At 41.7% G+C, this 15,495-nt stretch overlaps 1 protein-coding gene across 2 annotated transcripts in view; it reads right to left on the bottom strand.

Annotated features, from left to right (window-relative positions):
* Positions 1-593: 593 nt before the first annotated feature.
* Positions 594-15,495, bottom strand: part of FSHR (follicle stimulating hormone receptor) — an 80,575-nt gene continuing 65,673 nt past the window's right edge. For both annotated transcript variants that reach the window (XM_075042001.1, XM_075042002.1), the window contains 4 exons: positions 13,465-13,533; positions 13,275-13,349; positions 8,219-8,404; positions 594-2,086 (listed from right to left, as the gene is read on the bottom strand). In XM_075042001.1, the coding sequence (XP_074898102.1) occupies positions 859-2,086; positions 8,219-8,404; positions 13,275-13,349; positions 13,465-13,533 (1,558 nt within the window). In that variant the 3' untranslated portion in view covers positions 594-858. The remainder of the gene's footprint in view (positions 2,087-8,218; positions 8,405-13,274; positions 13,350-13,464; positions 13,534-15,495) is intronic.

Genomic DNA, 15,495 nt, shown 5'->3' with positions numbered 1-15,495 from the left:
CTTGCCATACCCAAGAGCACCAGCCACACATAAATGATTTCAATCCAACTTTGTGAGACCAACACGAGAAAACATCCTCCTTGTTATGAAGGGTTTCTCCTGCTCTTGTTCTTGCTCTTTCTCACCTTGAAAACAAACCCCAAAACAAACCGAACTCCTCGATCCAAACTCAAATGAAATCTGTTTCCCTGAGCCTGCCAGTCTAAATCAACAAGTATTCTACCCAAAGTGACACTTTTGTGCCGAGTAAGGCAGGTCCATGCAGTGTGGAACAGCAAACATCAGCGTAGCTGGAGATACCTCCTGCCCCTCTGCTGTGGGGAGCAGAAATGGAAACAACACAAGATATTCTCATTCCTAGTAAGTCTATGCTGAAGGAGGACTGTAAGTTGGCCTTCTGTCTTCTATAAATGCAGGAGATATGATTAATGAAAAGAACTAATTATCTGTCATTGTTATAACATGCTTCACAGATAAAAAAATTAACGCTACATATTTTTTTCTTTCAACTGTATATAACCACTACTTGATTCTCAGTAAGCAGCTAACATCTTGCTAGAATGAAGAGAATCTCTGCCTGTATGGTGGGAGATACCAGTTTATAATCTCATTTATTTCTTGAGACAATTCTACAAGGACACTGTAGCATATACTGAAGTTTTGTTCTTTGTCCTTCAAGAACTGATGAAGATGATGTGTCATCTCTGACAGTTGTTCATTGAACAAAAATAGCAAAGTGGAAATAATTTTTTTTTTTCCCATAAAAAATAAGTTTACATGCTATGCTGAAGTCATTATTCAAATTCACAGTTGAAAGTGATTATCACACTGCCTCAGACACAAATTCATGCAAGCATTTCAGTTCAAGTGATTCATAGGAACCAATGAATAAATAGTCCCATCACTGTTTTTTGAAGCAGAAGGGCAATGGCCGTTTCGCGTGTGGAAATTATGAGCAGACGAGGAGGTCTCTGTTCTGTAAATCTGGGCTTGCATTTCACAGCAACCAAACTTGCTCAACAGAATGAAGAAATCCCTGCGGAAAGTCTTGGTGAAAATGGCATAGAGGAAAGGGTTAGCACAGGAATTGATGGGGTAGAACAAAACCAGAAGGATCTTAGATTTGGACACTGTGATGAGAGGAACCTTGAGTGAGGCTGATATTGCAAAAAAAGATATTGGTGCCATGCAGAGGAAGTCCGTGAAGATCAGTATGGCCATGCGCTTGGCGATCTTGGTGTCACTGTTTGAAGAGATGACATTAGGGTTTCTCACAGTAAAGTAGATGCAGATGTAGCAGGCACATATGATCACAAATGCAAGTACATTCAACACTAAAAGAAATATAACATAAGCCTGAGAAAACGGTGTTTCTATATCCATGGGCAAACAGATGCTGACCTTCATGTAGCTGCTGACTCCAAATATGGGAAGAAGTGCCACTGTGAAAGCAAACACCCAGCCAAAAATCATTATAATCACAGCGTGACGGAATCGAACCTTGCGGTCCAGTTGCATGGCATAGGTGATGGTGTGCCACCTTTCCAGAGTTATCGCAGTCAGCGTGTAGACTGAGAGCTCACTTGCAAACACTGTAAAAAATCCTGCAGCATTGCATCCTGCCCCAGTCTGCCAGTCTATGGCGTAGTTGTAATACTGGCTTTTGGTCTGGATATCTACAGATGCAATAAACAACAGGTAGATACCTATGCAGAGGTCTGCAAATGCAAGATTGCACATTAGAAAGCGAGGTACGGTGAATTTGTATTGACTGCTTATTAAAATAACGAGGACAACAATGTTCCCAGTGATAGCTAAAATGTTGATAAACCATATCAGGACTCTCAGAATGTTGTATCCCATGATATCTTCACATGGATTGAAAGCATCGGGTTTAGGTGAGCATGCTACATTAACTACTTCATTGCATAAACCATAGTCAAATTCATTCTCTGCTGGGTCAAATCCTATGCCGTAGTTGGAAATATAATCTTCAGCTGCAGATCGTCTATATATCTTATCGCCAGGCTGCTCATCAAGGTCTTGCTTCACCTGAGATATGCTACATATCGGATGTAATTCGGTGCTGAAATCATAAAAAGAGTAGAGTTGGAAACCAGGAGACACAGCATGAGGCATACAACAATCAGGAAATCATTGAGTTTCCACTAAGAGCTCGGTTTTTCTGGTTAGCTGATATACAGACTACCCCAGAGGTTGAAATTAATAGGCTGACTGATCCCTATTTATAAAATATTACATGAAAGTGAAAATTATTTGGAAACATCATAAAATATAACGGAAGAGAAAGCCTGATGTTTGCTTTACTAACACTTATGACACAATTATCCACCTGGACAGGCTCATTCTGTAAGAAGCCACCCTTATTTCAACCCAATTTCTCACATCATAACCTGTCATTGATAAGCTAATTCTTGCACTGGGGAAACACGTGGTGACAAATTCCTACATAAGGCTGAACTTTGAAGAATGGGTCAATTCAGCTGTGCCCATAAGGATTCTGTATAATCACAGTAACACTACTGTGATTTAGTATTAGTATCCATTAGATCCATTAGTATTACTCTTGAATTCCCTTTTTCCTGAAGGTTTTGGCAGTCAGTGTGCCATATTCAGTCTGGAAAATCCTTCAGGGCACAGAACAACTCCAGTTTGTGCCATTCCTTTTGAGTATCCTGTATCATAATGGTATCCAGCCATTAACACAAATAAATAGCATAAATAAGTTCATGCAGGCTTCCAGATAATCTCTAGAAGCCAGGTACCAACACAGATATAACCACAAGACATGGTATAACATTTTGATTAAAAACTGCTTTTTCAAAGAAAATGGTTTAAAAAGCAAGCGAAGTGAAGCCAAGCCAAGCCACACCAAACCAAACTGTACCATACCAAATCAAACCAAACTAAACCAAAACCCACCGCACCAAACCAACATTTCTATAGAAACAGTAGTTGCTTTTGTTTCTGCCAGAAAGTCTTTTTTAAACATTTTGAGAATTTTCAAGATAAAAGGTAAATAAAGGAAAAGAGTTTCAAGAAAAAATGACTTTGAAGGTAAAAATAGTATTTTTTGACAGTTTTGTGTTTGGCTTTATTTCCTAAAGTATTAACTCCATGCCTGTCTTCTCCCTGCCTAGACCAATGGAAGAAACAAAAGTTTTGGCTGAGATGATAAAAAGATGATCACCTCCATCAAGCTAAGAAATATCAAGGCGTATCAACACGAAATAAAGGGTCAGACTTTAACAATTGCTTCTCCTAGGCCACCTTTGAAGTTTGCTACCCCAGAAACTTGCATCCACAGTTTTGCATAAAATGGATCCGGACCTAATCTGGATTAGCGAATAAACCAGTGGAAAATGTGTTGCAAAACCAACACAGTTCAGCTCTGCTTACTTTCGTCTACAGCCTAGACAGAAATTTAGGTGTATAATTTCTAGGATAGGGTGCCAGCTTATCTTCTACCCTGACTTGCAGTACAGTTGAAAGAAGAGCTTTCTAGGCAAGTTAGGTTGAAATTTTAAAACAATTGGTAGCAGCTTAAAAGGGAGAATTCTTTTTTGTAACCTAATTTTACCCTTTGACTTTGTGCACTCACTACATTTTCCAAAAATGGAGTTTAAAAGGTCTGCAAGAAAGGAAAACTAATGAAGGCCGAGTACCAGAAGGTGAGGGACATTTCCTATGAGGTTCTGAACATCCTTTACTATTATCAATATTTTTTATCTTGCCTGTCAACTGAGGCAGAAAACTGATTTTCTGTGAGGTCAAATATGCACTATGGAGGTCACAACAGCAATAACAAGGCATTACATTTTGCTCCCCTGTGTTCTACTCGCATAAGGATGAGTGAGGGGTCCAGTGTATTGATCCATATATCAACAGTTCTCTAGTGAAAGGGATTATATGCTTCCAAGGAGCAATAACGGGAAAGAAAGTCCCTCAGTTTTTAGTGCAACAGGCACTTGAGGGCACTGAAAGCTACTTCAGTTGGTGCTTCTTTGTAAATGAACTGAGGGAAATGTTTTTATCCAATCATTTCTCAGCTATGAGTTAAAAATAAACCTTTTCCTAAATTATGGAGGTACTGCCTGGAGCGAAATCTATCCCCTGACAAGACTGCTATGTAAGGCTAACTAAATATTTCTGATTATTACAATTTATTCATTCCTGAATTATTTTGCAGCCGGCGGTCCCAAATAAAACCAAGGTCCCGTGGTGTTAGCTGCTGTGTTTGCTCCGAGGATGGGTGGCGAGGAGTCTCCCGGCTGGTTACCCGAATCGTGAGCAGTAAGATGGGGAGATGCAAACTCCTGAGGGAAAGAAGAGCCGTCCTCTGGTACTGACTGCTTACCGGTTCTTTGCCCTGGGATATTTGCCCTTTGGGCTGTACAGTGCATTCAGAGCAACAAGCTGCTAAAACAGTTTTTGGTAAGGGATGGGTCTTTGCTTCCTTTTGAGATGGTAGGTATCGTAACACAGGTCATTTATTCAGTCTATTTGTAACACTCTGTTACTGCTTAACGTAGCTTTGCCCATGTAAACCCTCTGAAAAACAAGCTAGAGAAAGAACAACTTAAAGAATAACATTAAAACTGGCAGAGTGCTCCGACAAAAATAGACAAAAATTACTACCTTTGTACAAGTGGTTATTTTATGCACTCTGTCTGGATCCGGTGACAGCAGGATCTTGTGCGCTGAGAAACACGCTTGGCAGAATAAACAGTCCCGACCTAGGTTCTGCATTAAGCCCTGTCTCAAACCAATCATCCTCATTGAAAAGTGACATCAAGTGAGTTGTGAGCAACTGATATTACGTTCTCATGAGACGAGGCCCAAACACAACTCCTGACGCTGCCATGCTTTTTAAAGTAGGATTTCAAGTGACAGCTCCTCCAAAGAATAATGATCAAGTGTAAGGACAGAGTCGTATCAATGTCATTCTTTTAGGCAGAAGGGGATCTTTATGTCAAAGAAAGCCAAAAACTTGCTGAAGTTCATTATAGTCTATGTCAAGTTGAGGATTTTAACATCCAGCCTCTGCCCTATCCGCACTTCAAGGATATTATTTTCCAGTCACAGAAAAACGTGAGGGGAGTTCAACATACTTGCACTGGGCTTTTCCTAAGAGAGTGATTTACCTTCTGTTAGGCCAGCATCATAATATTCCAGTATGATAAATCTACAGATTAATATTTATCATATAATCCTTCTTGGATTGGCAAAAAAAAATAATCGAAATTGCCTGCGTTTTAATTTGCGTCTCTGTCTGGCGGAGCTGTGCTTGATGCGACATCCTCCAAAATTTAGAAAGCACTGCTGCTGTAACAGGTTTAAGCTTTTTGTTATCACAACAGAGCCTGTTCGCTAGTGCAGTCAGATTTGGGAGAGGTGATCGAGCATGATCCACTATGGCAAATTATTTTATCCAAGGTTCTCGAGTGCTGCAAAAGTCTCAAAGAGGGGAAATCTTACATAAATGGGGCAGCCAGAAAGGGGCCACGCATCCCTGTCTTAATTCCTTCCCAGGTTTCCCACGTGAACACCAAATGCTGCCATGATCCTTAGAAATGCACCTCTGGGGGTGACGGGGCATCCTTTTTATCCTCCCTGGACTACCTGGAGATATTCTGAGACCCAAACGGCCACGGGAGAACGACCGTCTCCTGTGAAGGTGCACGGCGAGTCGGGTCACATCGCGGTTGTCGCCACGACAAGTAATGCCCGCTGCACTGAACCGAGCACAGCTCTCCCCAGAGAAATAATACATGTTGTGTATTCAAGCACTGCAAACTATTAATAACTCTTAAACAACCTGAGCATTCTTCAGTGCACACGCAGCTTGTGCCAGCTGTCAGGAAAACTGCTTTGAAATGAAAGCGGGTGTAGCTACTGTATGTGTGACTAATCTCTGCCGAAGTGTATGGTAATACCTTCAGTATTCAAACTGAAAAAAACCTCATCCATTTTCTCACTTTAAGCTGGAGAGAGGATATCAGTCTCCCACCAATTTCAGTACAAGACACATGACTGTATGAAAGAAATTACCATTTTTAATTACCTTTTAAAGCAGTTAACAGGAAGGGTTGATCTAAATAATTGGTTCTAATAATTTTGCATTTATGCTTAATATTTTGTAAAAGATACATCTGGTAACTATTAAAGACATATATAAACACATTCAACTTTGTTCTGTTGACCAGGGTGATACATGCACGTTCACTGAAGTAATCACATATCATATATCGTAAAGGAGAGCGTCTCCAACTTGCATACTATTTCTTACCATTGCATGACATCTGATACTATAGGGGACTGTGAAGTTGTGACCAGTCTTGCTCCAGAAGCAGCCCCACCGCCATGTGATGCTCCAGCCCAGCTCGCTGGCCACCCACACTTGGGTTACGCGAGCTCTGCACAGTTTGTTGGCATTTCTTTGCAAAATTACACTTGCCCAGGCTGTGGGAAAGGTTGTCTCTGTCCTCCTTGGCTTCTTACCTGCCAGGGCAGAGGCTCCCAAAAGTGGGGCTATACTAAGGGGGAAGTGAGTGCTGTTGGCTTCAATTCCCTGGGGCAAGCATGACGTGGACGTTATTTAAAGCCCAAGTGAGAGGGACTAGATACTGAGAGCTCACCACAAGGTCAGGGCCATTTCCTCCTGTCGCTTTTCTTCAATAGTAACTCTTACTTTGTTTTTGAAAAGTCCAGTTGCCTAATTTAAGGTGTGGATTCTCGGATTTGGGTCCTAATTTGGCCCAAGCAACCAAGATTCAAAAATATGGATCACAGTGATATCAAGGTCTCTTTGCAGATTCAGGACTAAACAGGCTTCCAGTGGACTTATTGGCAAATACCACTTTGCCACCAGTGCTGGAAGGACCGGACGCATTTCTACTTAGCAAGCTACTACGCACTGTGGCTGCATAAGCCTGCAGAAGTATGTGAAGATGTCTCCTGCTGATAAACCATCCTAATGAGAAGTCTAGCATTTGGGATCAAAAATGGGCAATAGTGGATGGATTCTGTCAGATACTTCCCTTATCACTGCAGTCTCCACCACCAGACTTGCACTCCTTATACAGACAGTTTTGCAAACACATGTAGGTGATATTTATTAGCTATCGGCACAAGCAAGATCAGTTATCTTTCATTCCCTGGTAACAATGCTAAAAGTAAAAAAAAATTACTTTTATAAGTATTAAAATAGAAGCTACTACTAGTTTATGCTTACTCAGCATGGTTTAACTTTTCTTTGAAGTTTTAGGCAACTTCTAAAGACAATGTCTTAAATTATAACAACAATCTACAAATATTTTTTTTCTGCCATGGCAAGTTCCAAGCCTTTGAGGACATCCAGTAAAGGAAGAACTTTGAACAATAACAGGGGTTTCCGTAGGTACCAGTTCCTCATGTTTTCCAGTGGCACAAATACAGGAGGTTCATTAGTTACCGTGTACATTTAAAGTCTATCTGAGCATCTGAAAATACTTAATGAGAATCATTGATACCTGAAGTCTTGCTGCAACTTGCTAGTGGAAAATTAAAACAAGCATGGAAAATTACTTTGGGAGTCTAAAAAGACACCGCACGCTCCCACCCCCCCCCATTGATTTGGGCGAGAGGGGTCTGCTGTAGGTTAACCATTTCAGAAATCATGTCCAAAAACGTTGTTTATGTAGACTCGAGAGACAACGTACCTGTGGTGCTTGGTTGGACAGTGTTCCAACATCAGTGTAGCTTTCTGAGACAAGAATTTAAGACCACCCAGCAGTCCCATTACCTTCCTGAATCAACAGCCAAGTACTGACCAGCTTCTCTGCAAACACAGCTTTCCCTCCAGCTACCTCCCGAAAAGTTATCAAACTTTTCCCATTGAATGTCTTCAGCGTGGCTCCAGGCTCATCCAGGACAGCAGGTCCCGGTGGAAGATGGACCTGACACGTGGGGGCTAGAGCCGCAGCTGGGGAAAATGCTGATGCTAACACAGCTATCAAAATTTATTACTCCCCTGTAATAGAGAGGCAGTGCACTGTAGAGCATGCATAAACCTGTATGTATTGTGTTTTTATTTCTTTCTATCCATTTACTTACCTGCACTGGAGACACCTTTTCTATCCAGATTTTGAGGAAGTTTATTTAATTCACTATGAACTGCTGAGAAGCACCAAAAAGTAAAACAAATGAAATCACTTACTTTTGTCTTTTCCAGTTTGTAAAGGCACAGCAATGGCTAGGGTAGGTGAAATTTGCCTCAATCAAAGACCTAAATTTGCTTAAATCAGGAAGCTTTTTTAAATTGTATGTAGACCTTGCTCTTAGCTTCTTAATGAGTTCTAATCCATGACTTGGCAGGAAGCTGATTCTTGTCCTTGAAATATCCCTTTAAGAAAACATATGGAAATCTCAGTAAAAAGCAAATTTACTTCTGCTTGACAGTGGATATGTGTTTTAGGCTGTCCTATTCAATCTCAGAGTAGTGTCTGAAAAGAGATCAGCTGGAAATCTACACTGAAAAGAGGATCCAGGGATAAATTAGGTGTTCCTCCAGAAAACCTGAGCTAATATCCATTGCAAACAAAAATCAAGTGATGTTAGCTCGGTCTGAGAAAAAAGAAAAAAAAATCCCATAACCCTCTGGGTAAGCATTAACAGGGACATAAACCATTAGTGCCATATGATACTGGGTTTAGTAAATACCCGATAAATGCAACAATCATCCCAGAATACTGTTACAGGATAAAAAAGGCTGATGAACTCATAACAGAAGTTTGCTACATGAACATTACATCATGGGAAGGCTACTGCGGAAAAGGGAATAAACACAAAGAGAGAAGCTCACATGAGGGTACAGATGTGAGGAAAGGTTGGGGATATCAGGTTTTGTACTCATTAGGAAGAAAAAGAGATTAAAGACAGACAGGGGTGATGCGTTTCAAACTGTGAGGAACGAAACTAACAAAACATTTCCAGAGGTTTAAAAACCAAAGAGAGCACAGACTGAAGCGAAGAAAGGGTCAAGATTACAGGAGGTTAGGAGAGATGTATTTGTGTGGAAGGCAATTAACTGTGTGGGACAGGCTATCGAAGGCGAAGGTGGAAGCAGCAGCTATAAATGTATTAAAGAAAGCATTAGCGGGGGCTTTTAAAGGAAATACATTGTGCAAACACTAAATCTTGACTTGTGCCATGCAGGTGGGGAAAGGGAAGGAGGACCAAGGGTGCTCCATCTCCAGGCTAAGCAACACTCAGGAACACATCCCCATGGCACTAGTGTGTAACAGCTCGGGCAAAATGTCCCCCCATTTTCTTCACTAGGGCACAAACTGTGTCCCTCAGCTCCTGGCAGCAGGAAAGCCCACTCCTTTCTCTTAAGAGCAACAGTAAAAGTGAAGTGCACAAAATTACCCTGTCCTCCCTTAGCCCCTGGGCTCTTATGGATTGAGACTGATCCAGGATGCAGTGCTGGCTGAGGCTGCTCTGCTCTTTATTCTCTGACAAAAGAAAGGAATTTTCCCTAATCAAGGAATTGGACTGACAACGTTCGTAATTTTCTCCATGCCCCCTCCAAGGTACAGTTTCCAATTCATCCATAACAGTATGATGTCAGGACAACATGTTATTTGATCTCTACTACCTAACATGCACAAATTGTTTTTATTATCGTATTAATGCAGCAGAGTGATGCCATGTGAGGGGGAGACCAGGTTTTAGCAGCATGTAATAAAGTTTAGACAGCTGCTATGTACCATGCGCACATTTGCACCTCTGTTTTCCATTCTAAGAAACAAAATTAATACCAGGAACTGGCTGTTTGAACTCACGGTCTTTAGCTTAGGGTGGCCAAGCCTAACAAATTCACAGGCAGCTAATAAAGCAGTTAGTAAAATCGGCGGCGGGTAAAGATGCTCTTTGTGTCCACGCTGTGCCCCCCAGCTGAGGCTTTTCAACCAGGTTCTGAAGGAATGTACCACCGTCAGCAACCGGACCGTGAGCGGTGGCAGCAGAGGAGCAAACGCAGCCCCCAGTCCTCTACCCTGACCTGGGGCCATGACTGCTACTGGGAGGGCAAGGCAGACCAGTAGAGTCAGAAACTTCTGCAGGTCAGGGTGAGAGAAGTCACGCTGTGGTCCTGAGGTCCTTCGGGGCCCGACCCTTTTCTCGCAGGAGCTAAAAGCAGCAGCTGACGAGAAATTTTAGGCTATCGATTTCTGGCTTAGACACTCGGAGAGGTAATTAGGTTGCAACGAGCAACCTCGATTGTTTCGTGGACAGACTATTGCCCTTAGTACGCTGCCTAATGAAAACTGTCACCTAGAGTATGTGCTCATGACTCAACGACTAAACAGCAGTTTTCTGCCTAAATCCACAGACAGCAGCACTCATGGCATCATTAAGAGCCTGTGAAACTTCACAAGGGCTCATAATTCTGAACAAGAGCATGGAAAATGTTTTCTCGGGCTTGTTAGCTAAAAATCTTTACCGAGTCCAAACCGTTATTACACTGGGTGGAAATAACAAGTAATATGAATATCACCTAGACTTAAAAATAGCTAAAATGTTACCGGATCTCTGGGCATCTTTAAATAATTTCATAAATATGAAATATTTTTCCATTAAAATAGTTTCTTCTTCTTTTAAAATTTTTTCTTTTTGTGCTCATTATCGTACATAAACAGAAGAGTGTTAGGGAAAGTGCTTTGCGTATTCCTGCGGGGTTTGTTGGTGTGTCTGTTACAGATAGTTATTAATACACCCCTGACAAGTAAACACAGACATTGTGCGTGTGTTTTAGCAACTTACTCCACTGAGTCACCACACACAGACCTCAGTGCAGAGATTCTTTGGGATGTTGATCTCTAGTTAGAGGCTTGATAAATTAAATAACCATGATGAACAAGACAATAAAGTGGCAGTAGGAAATCAAACCAGAAAACTTCGGTGACTGCAATACGTGTTCTTGTATTATTACTACTTGGCTGCTAGTCATCAACTTTGACAGCAGCCAGTGCAGGAGGAGCAAAATGAATCTGACTTCTCTTCCAATCACTTCCCTTTCCCACTGGGAGTCTCTGTTGGATTAGCAAAAACACTGACCAGCTGATGAGGTTTGAAAGGCACATACAGAAATAGCATGAAAAGGCTGGTGGAGCAGGGATCAGAGAGGTGTAGACTGATCGGTGAGAACATTTTTTTCTGTGCTTGTATCTAAACTGATCTCTGGCTGTGCTTCAGGGACTCAGCTGTCGAGCTGGGGATCTACTGGAGCTCTCCTGTGGCCCCCGTAATGTGAGTTTCCCACTGAAGACAAATTGCAAGGATAGGATGGACCACATCCGAGTCAGAATTTAGCCAGAGAACTCCTAAGGACTTCTCTGGAGCACCAGAAGATGATTAAATGAAACAACAAGGCTGAAAATTGAAGCTATGAAACTCCAAGTTGGAAATACAGTGCATTTCTGTAGAGAAGGAATATGTATAGGTGTGGGAGTAATTAGCCATTTGATTTACTTGCCTACTGTCAGTGCTGAAATCCTTTAACTCAAAACTTGATGTCTTTCCAAAAGAGATATTCTAATTCAGTTAAGAGCTGTAAGCCTGAGAGAGGAATTGATTCATGAAAGTGTGTAGCCTGTAAAAGGGCTGAGACTGGTGCTTTCTGACATTACTATTTGTGTTTCTTTCACATTATTTTAATAAGATGAATTATAAAATAGAAGTTGGTATTAATTGATTGTAGAACACTGGTTCAGGGACATCAAGAGTTAAAACATCCTGACATTCATTCTAATAAAACATGGCAGTCTGCAACACAGATTTGATTGCAACAACACTATTTGTCTCAGCAAAGATATGATTATGGGTCAATCATTTCCACAAGTGAAAACGCATTCCTGGTGTACACTACAGTGACAGATGAGTAAGAAGGCTCTTCTTTCATGATCTCAGTCAGGGTAAAAAGGTAATTTCCCATCCATAGAATAGTGGATGTATTGATAATGGAACAGAAAACTTCTTACACAAATAACTTGGTGTTAGAAATTGAACTATCAAATGAATCTGAACTACAGCCAAATCAATTTCATAAACCTCCAGAATATGATTGTATCAGCTACAACTTGCAGAGAAAATGCATTTACTTTTTGCTACAGAAAACAAAGCTTTTCCAAAGAGACGGCTATGATATTACTGCTGAAAAGGTGCTCCACTGACAGTCTTTTCCAAAGAAGGAAGGTGCTTTGAGGAACTGATGGCAGTGGAGCAGAATGCAGTAGCCCATATGATGGCTCTCTATATCATAAGTGCACTGACCATCACAACGTGGAAAAAAGGCCTTCAGAAGAGCTCTGATCTGAACTTAAGATTAACCAGACATTTTTCTCTCTCTTTTTTAGATTTCTAACCATTCTGACCTCTGTGTTAAAATCTTCCAACAGCTCCAGTGACCCCTTTTCACCCTTTCGGGGTGACTCCTAGTTGTCTCCAGACATCCAGCATAGATGGGAAGACAGAAAGGCTCTGATGAATTGGTGAGACAAAAAAAAAAAAAGGACTCCCATGTCTCTGTTGCAGCTCTTATGTGTTGTGGCTTGTGCTCAGAAGTGCAAGCAGTTGTGCACGCTCACAGGCATTTTCAGACCCATGGCAAACTGTGGCTTGAGGTAGTGGAGACTGAGATCCATGAGCATCTTACTGCTGAATTGTCTGTCTACTGCTGGGATCCTGCTTTCCAGCTTATCGCCCACCAGAGACATCCTGCTGTAACTGTGTGAGCTATATCTCATACCTATCTCTACAGGGGATGGGACAATCCATATCCCTGTAGGGCAGGGATTTTATCTTCAGAAATGCAGGGGCAGATCTTCAGTGGTAAGCAATTCAGATTTAAGCACTGAGGACCCACTCACCTATTCTCGATTTTGCTCAAACAAAAAGATAACAGCATTTTTTCTCTGGAAAAAACAAAGCAGAACTACTTTCTTACACAGCTTAATCAACTGTGGAGAGGAATCTGGATCTAAATCCCTGGATCCAAACAGTCCCACAAACTTGAGGACAAAGTGAAAACATGGATCTAGACTGAAAATTCAGTTATGGCTCCCAGTTTTTTTTTTTTATATTCAGAACTACACTTCCAGTTCTGAACTCCAAGATTTGTGAGATGTTGAAATCCAGACTGGCATTCATGTGTTGTTCTCTGTTCTTTTCTAGGGAATTAATAATGAGAAAAATAATATCTGAGTATTACTTACAAAACAACGGGCCCATTGGCTCCTTGGAAGACCTCATTTGGTAATTTTTCTAGGTTGTGATTATCACTTAGATTTCTGAAAAACACAACAATATTTATGCTAAAACAATCTGAGATTAAAAAAATAGCTTGCAGCAGTTACTACCTTCTAATGATTGCTTTTCAGAATAGTAAACAACGGAAATAGTTACAGCTCATCCAGGTAGGTTCCATTAAACGCATGGTTCTCAATTTCCCGAATCCCATTTTTATTCAGCCATCTGCAACAGAGGAAAAAAAAAAAAAAAAAGAGTTGTGTTCTTATTCATGCTTCATAACTGAAATGTATGTAATTCAAATCAGCGCAAAGGGATCTCAAACAAATAAAATTATTAAATGGATATTCAAACGGTGAAACTAGCTGGTGAGATCCCAATAGTTGGAGGAAAGCTTTGGAAAGTGCAGACATGAATAGGGCAGACGAGCGCTGCCGTCAGAGACGATAGCTAAAGTAAGTTTCTGAGGCAAGGGCAGAGCTGATGAAGATGCTGGCGCTGCTCAAGGCTGCAGCGGAGTCAGTGAGGCTCTTCCAGGCTAATGCCAGGAGGGGTGAGACCAGGATCTTTCCTGCTGGTGCTGTCAGTGTCACTTAGTTTTACTTTTTTTCAAGATGCTTTTGAAACACTGGGCCACGGCTTAACCTTTACCGGTTTTTAGGAAAAAAGACCACTGTCTGCAGTGCTCCCACGTCCTCTGTGGGGCAGGCGGAGGAGGGAGGCTGACCGTCACCGGGGGGGTTGGCGGTGGTGCCAAACCGCCCGGGAAGCAGCTGGATTCCTCCTTCATCTTCTGCCTCGACAGATTACGTTCCCTGTCTGCTCTGCTGCCCCAGTCCCACCTCCCCGGGTTCCCTCCCCCAAGAGGAGACACAGGTAGTGAACCTGGGAATCAAAGCTCCTGGGGCTTTCCGCCAAGTTTTTACTGTAGCGCATTAACTAATTAACGTTTAACGTCCTTCCCTCTCTTCCCTTCACGGTCCTAAAAATTTACATTTGGGTCAGTTATATTTATCATCTTTACGGTGCAATCCTTCATCTTGCTTTAAACGTCACTTTGCAACTCACGCCCTCTCCAACAGGCAATGACAGGTCTGATTGATGGCAAAAATGGCCTGATTTAATTAAACTGTCAGCAAACCTGGGCGTTTGGTTTCTAATTCACACTGAAAGCTGAGCATGCAAGTGACCCTCTTATCTAAGGTCTGAGGTGGTGAGCTAAGGTCAGCATGAAAATCAGTTATGGGTCTGGCTGAAAGGATTACCCTTTTGACCGTGACAGGCAGATGTACACAGCTCCGTGTCTATAATGTCTGTCAGGTCGGATCAGGAGAACTGTCACCGTCCCCTTCACTTGCAAGCGCTATTAGACATGAGTGAGCAGGCACAGAGGAGAGACGTGTCCCTGCTTATAGCATGTAAAACATTTATTATGTTACATTGATCTTATCCATTCGTAGCTGCCAGGCTGATATAGATGCTTTTAATCACAGTATTAGCACTTACTGCGTTCTCTCACCGAACAGGATGCTAACGCAATGAGATACTAAGGTCGTAAAATCAGAGTCACTGTTGCCATACAGTGTGGACTGGATGTGTATCACTCCTGTCACCTGGCTAATTGCATTCAAGTAGTAAAAAGAGAAAGAAAAAAAAAAAATTACCTAAATCCCAAGACGTCATTATACTACATATGGACAAGTTTCTGCTGAGACAAATTCTTCCCTCGCTTCAACCAGCATCCTTACTGACTCCACTAACTCTTACATTAGCAACAAGTGACAATGGAGGCAGAGATCCAGAGCTTGGACATATGGGCTTTTACTCAGCATTTCATGGCTATAGTGGTATTTTTAAAACACACTTTAAAATTCAGCCGGTGCAGGAGGCCACTGCCCCTGGGGTACTATTTACACCCTATTTCAGGGCAGAAAAGCTCTATCTTAGGCTCTAAGTGGCGTACAGACCTGGAAGCAAGGTGAATTTCTTCCATAAATTTCTAGCACTTTTTTACCAAATGTATCCACAGTTCCAGTCTGTGCCGAGCCCACGCATAGCATAATATCAGATGCAATCCAAATTACTGGCTTGAAGCTTGCCACAGCTAAACCTGCTAAAATTGTGTCTCCCTAGAATGTGGGGGTTCAGTGGGTCCTGGGTGTTTTTAATGCCATCTTGACATGCCTG

The sequence above is a fragment of the Buteo buteo genome, chromosome 12 (genome assembly GCF_964188355.1).
Source record: "Buteo buteo chromosome 12, bButBut1.hap1.1, whole genome shotgun sequence".
NCBI classification, from domain to species: Eukaryota; Metazoa; Chordata; class Aves; order Accipitriformes; family Accipitridae; genus Buteo; species Buteo buteo.
This window is presented reverse-complemented; position numbering and strand designations above follow the sequence as displayed.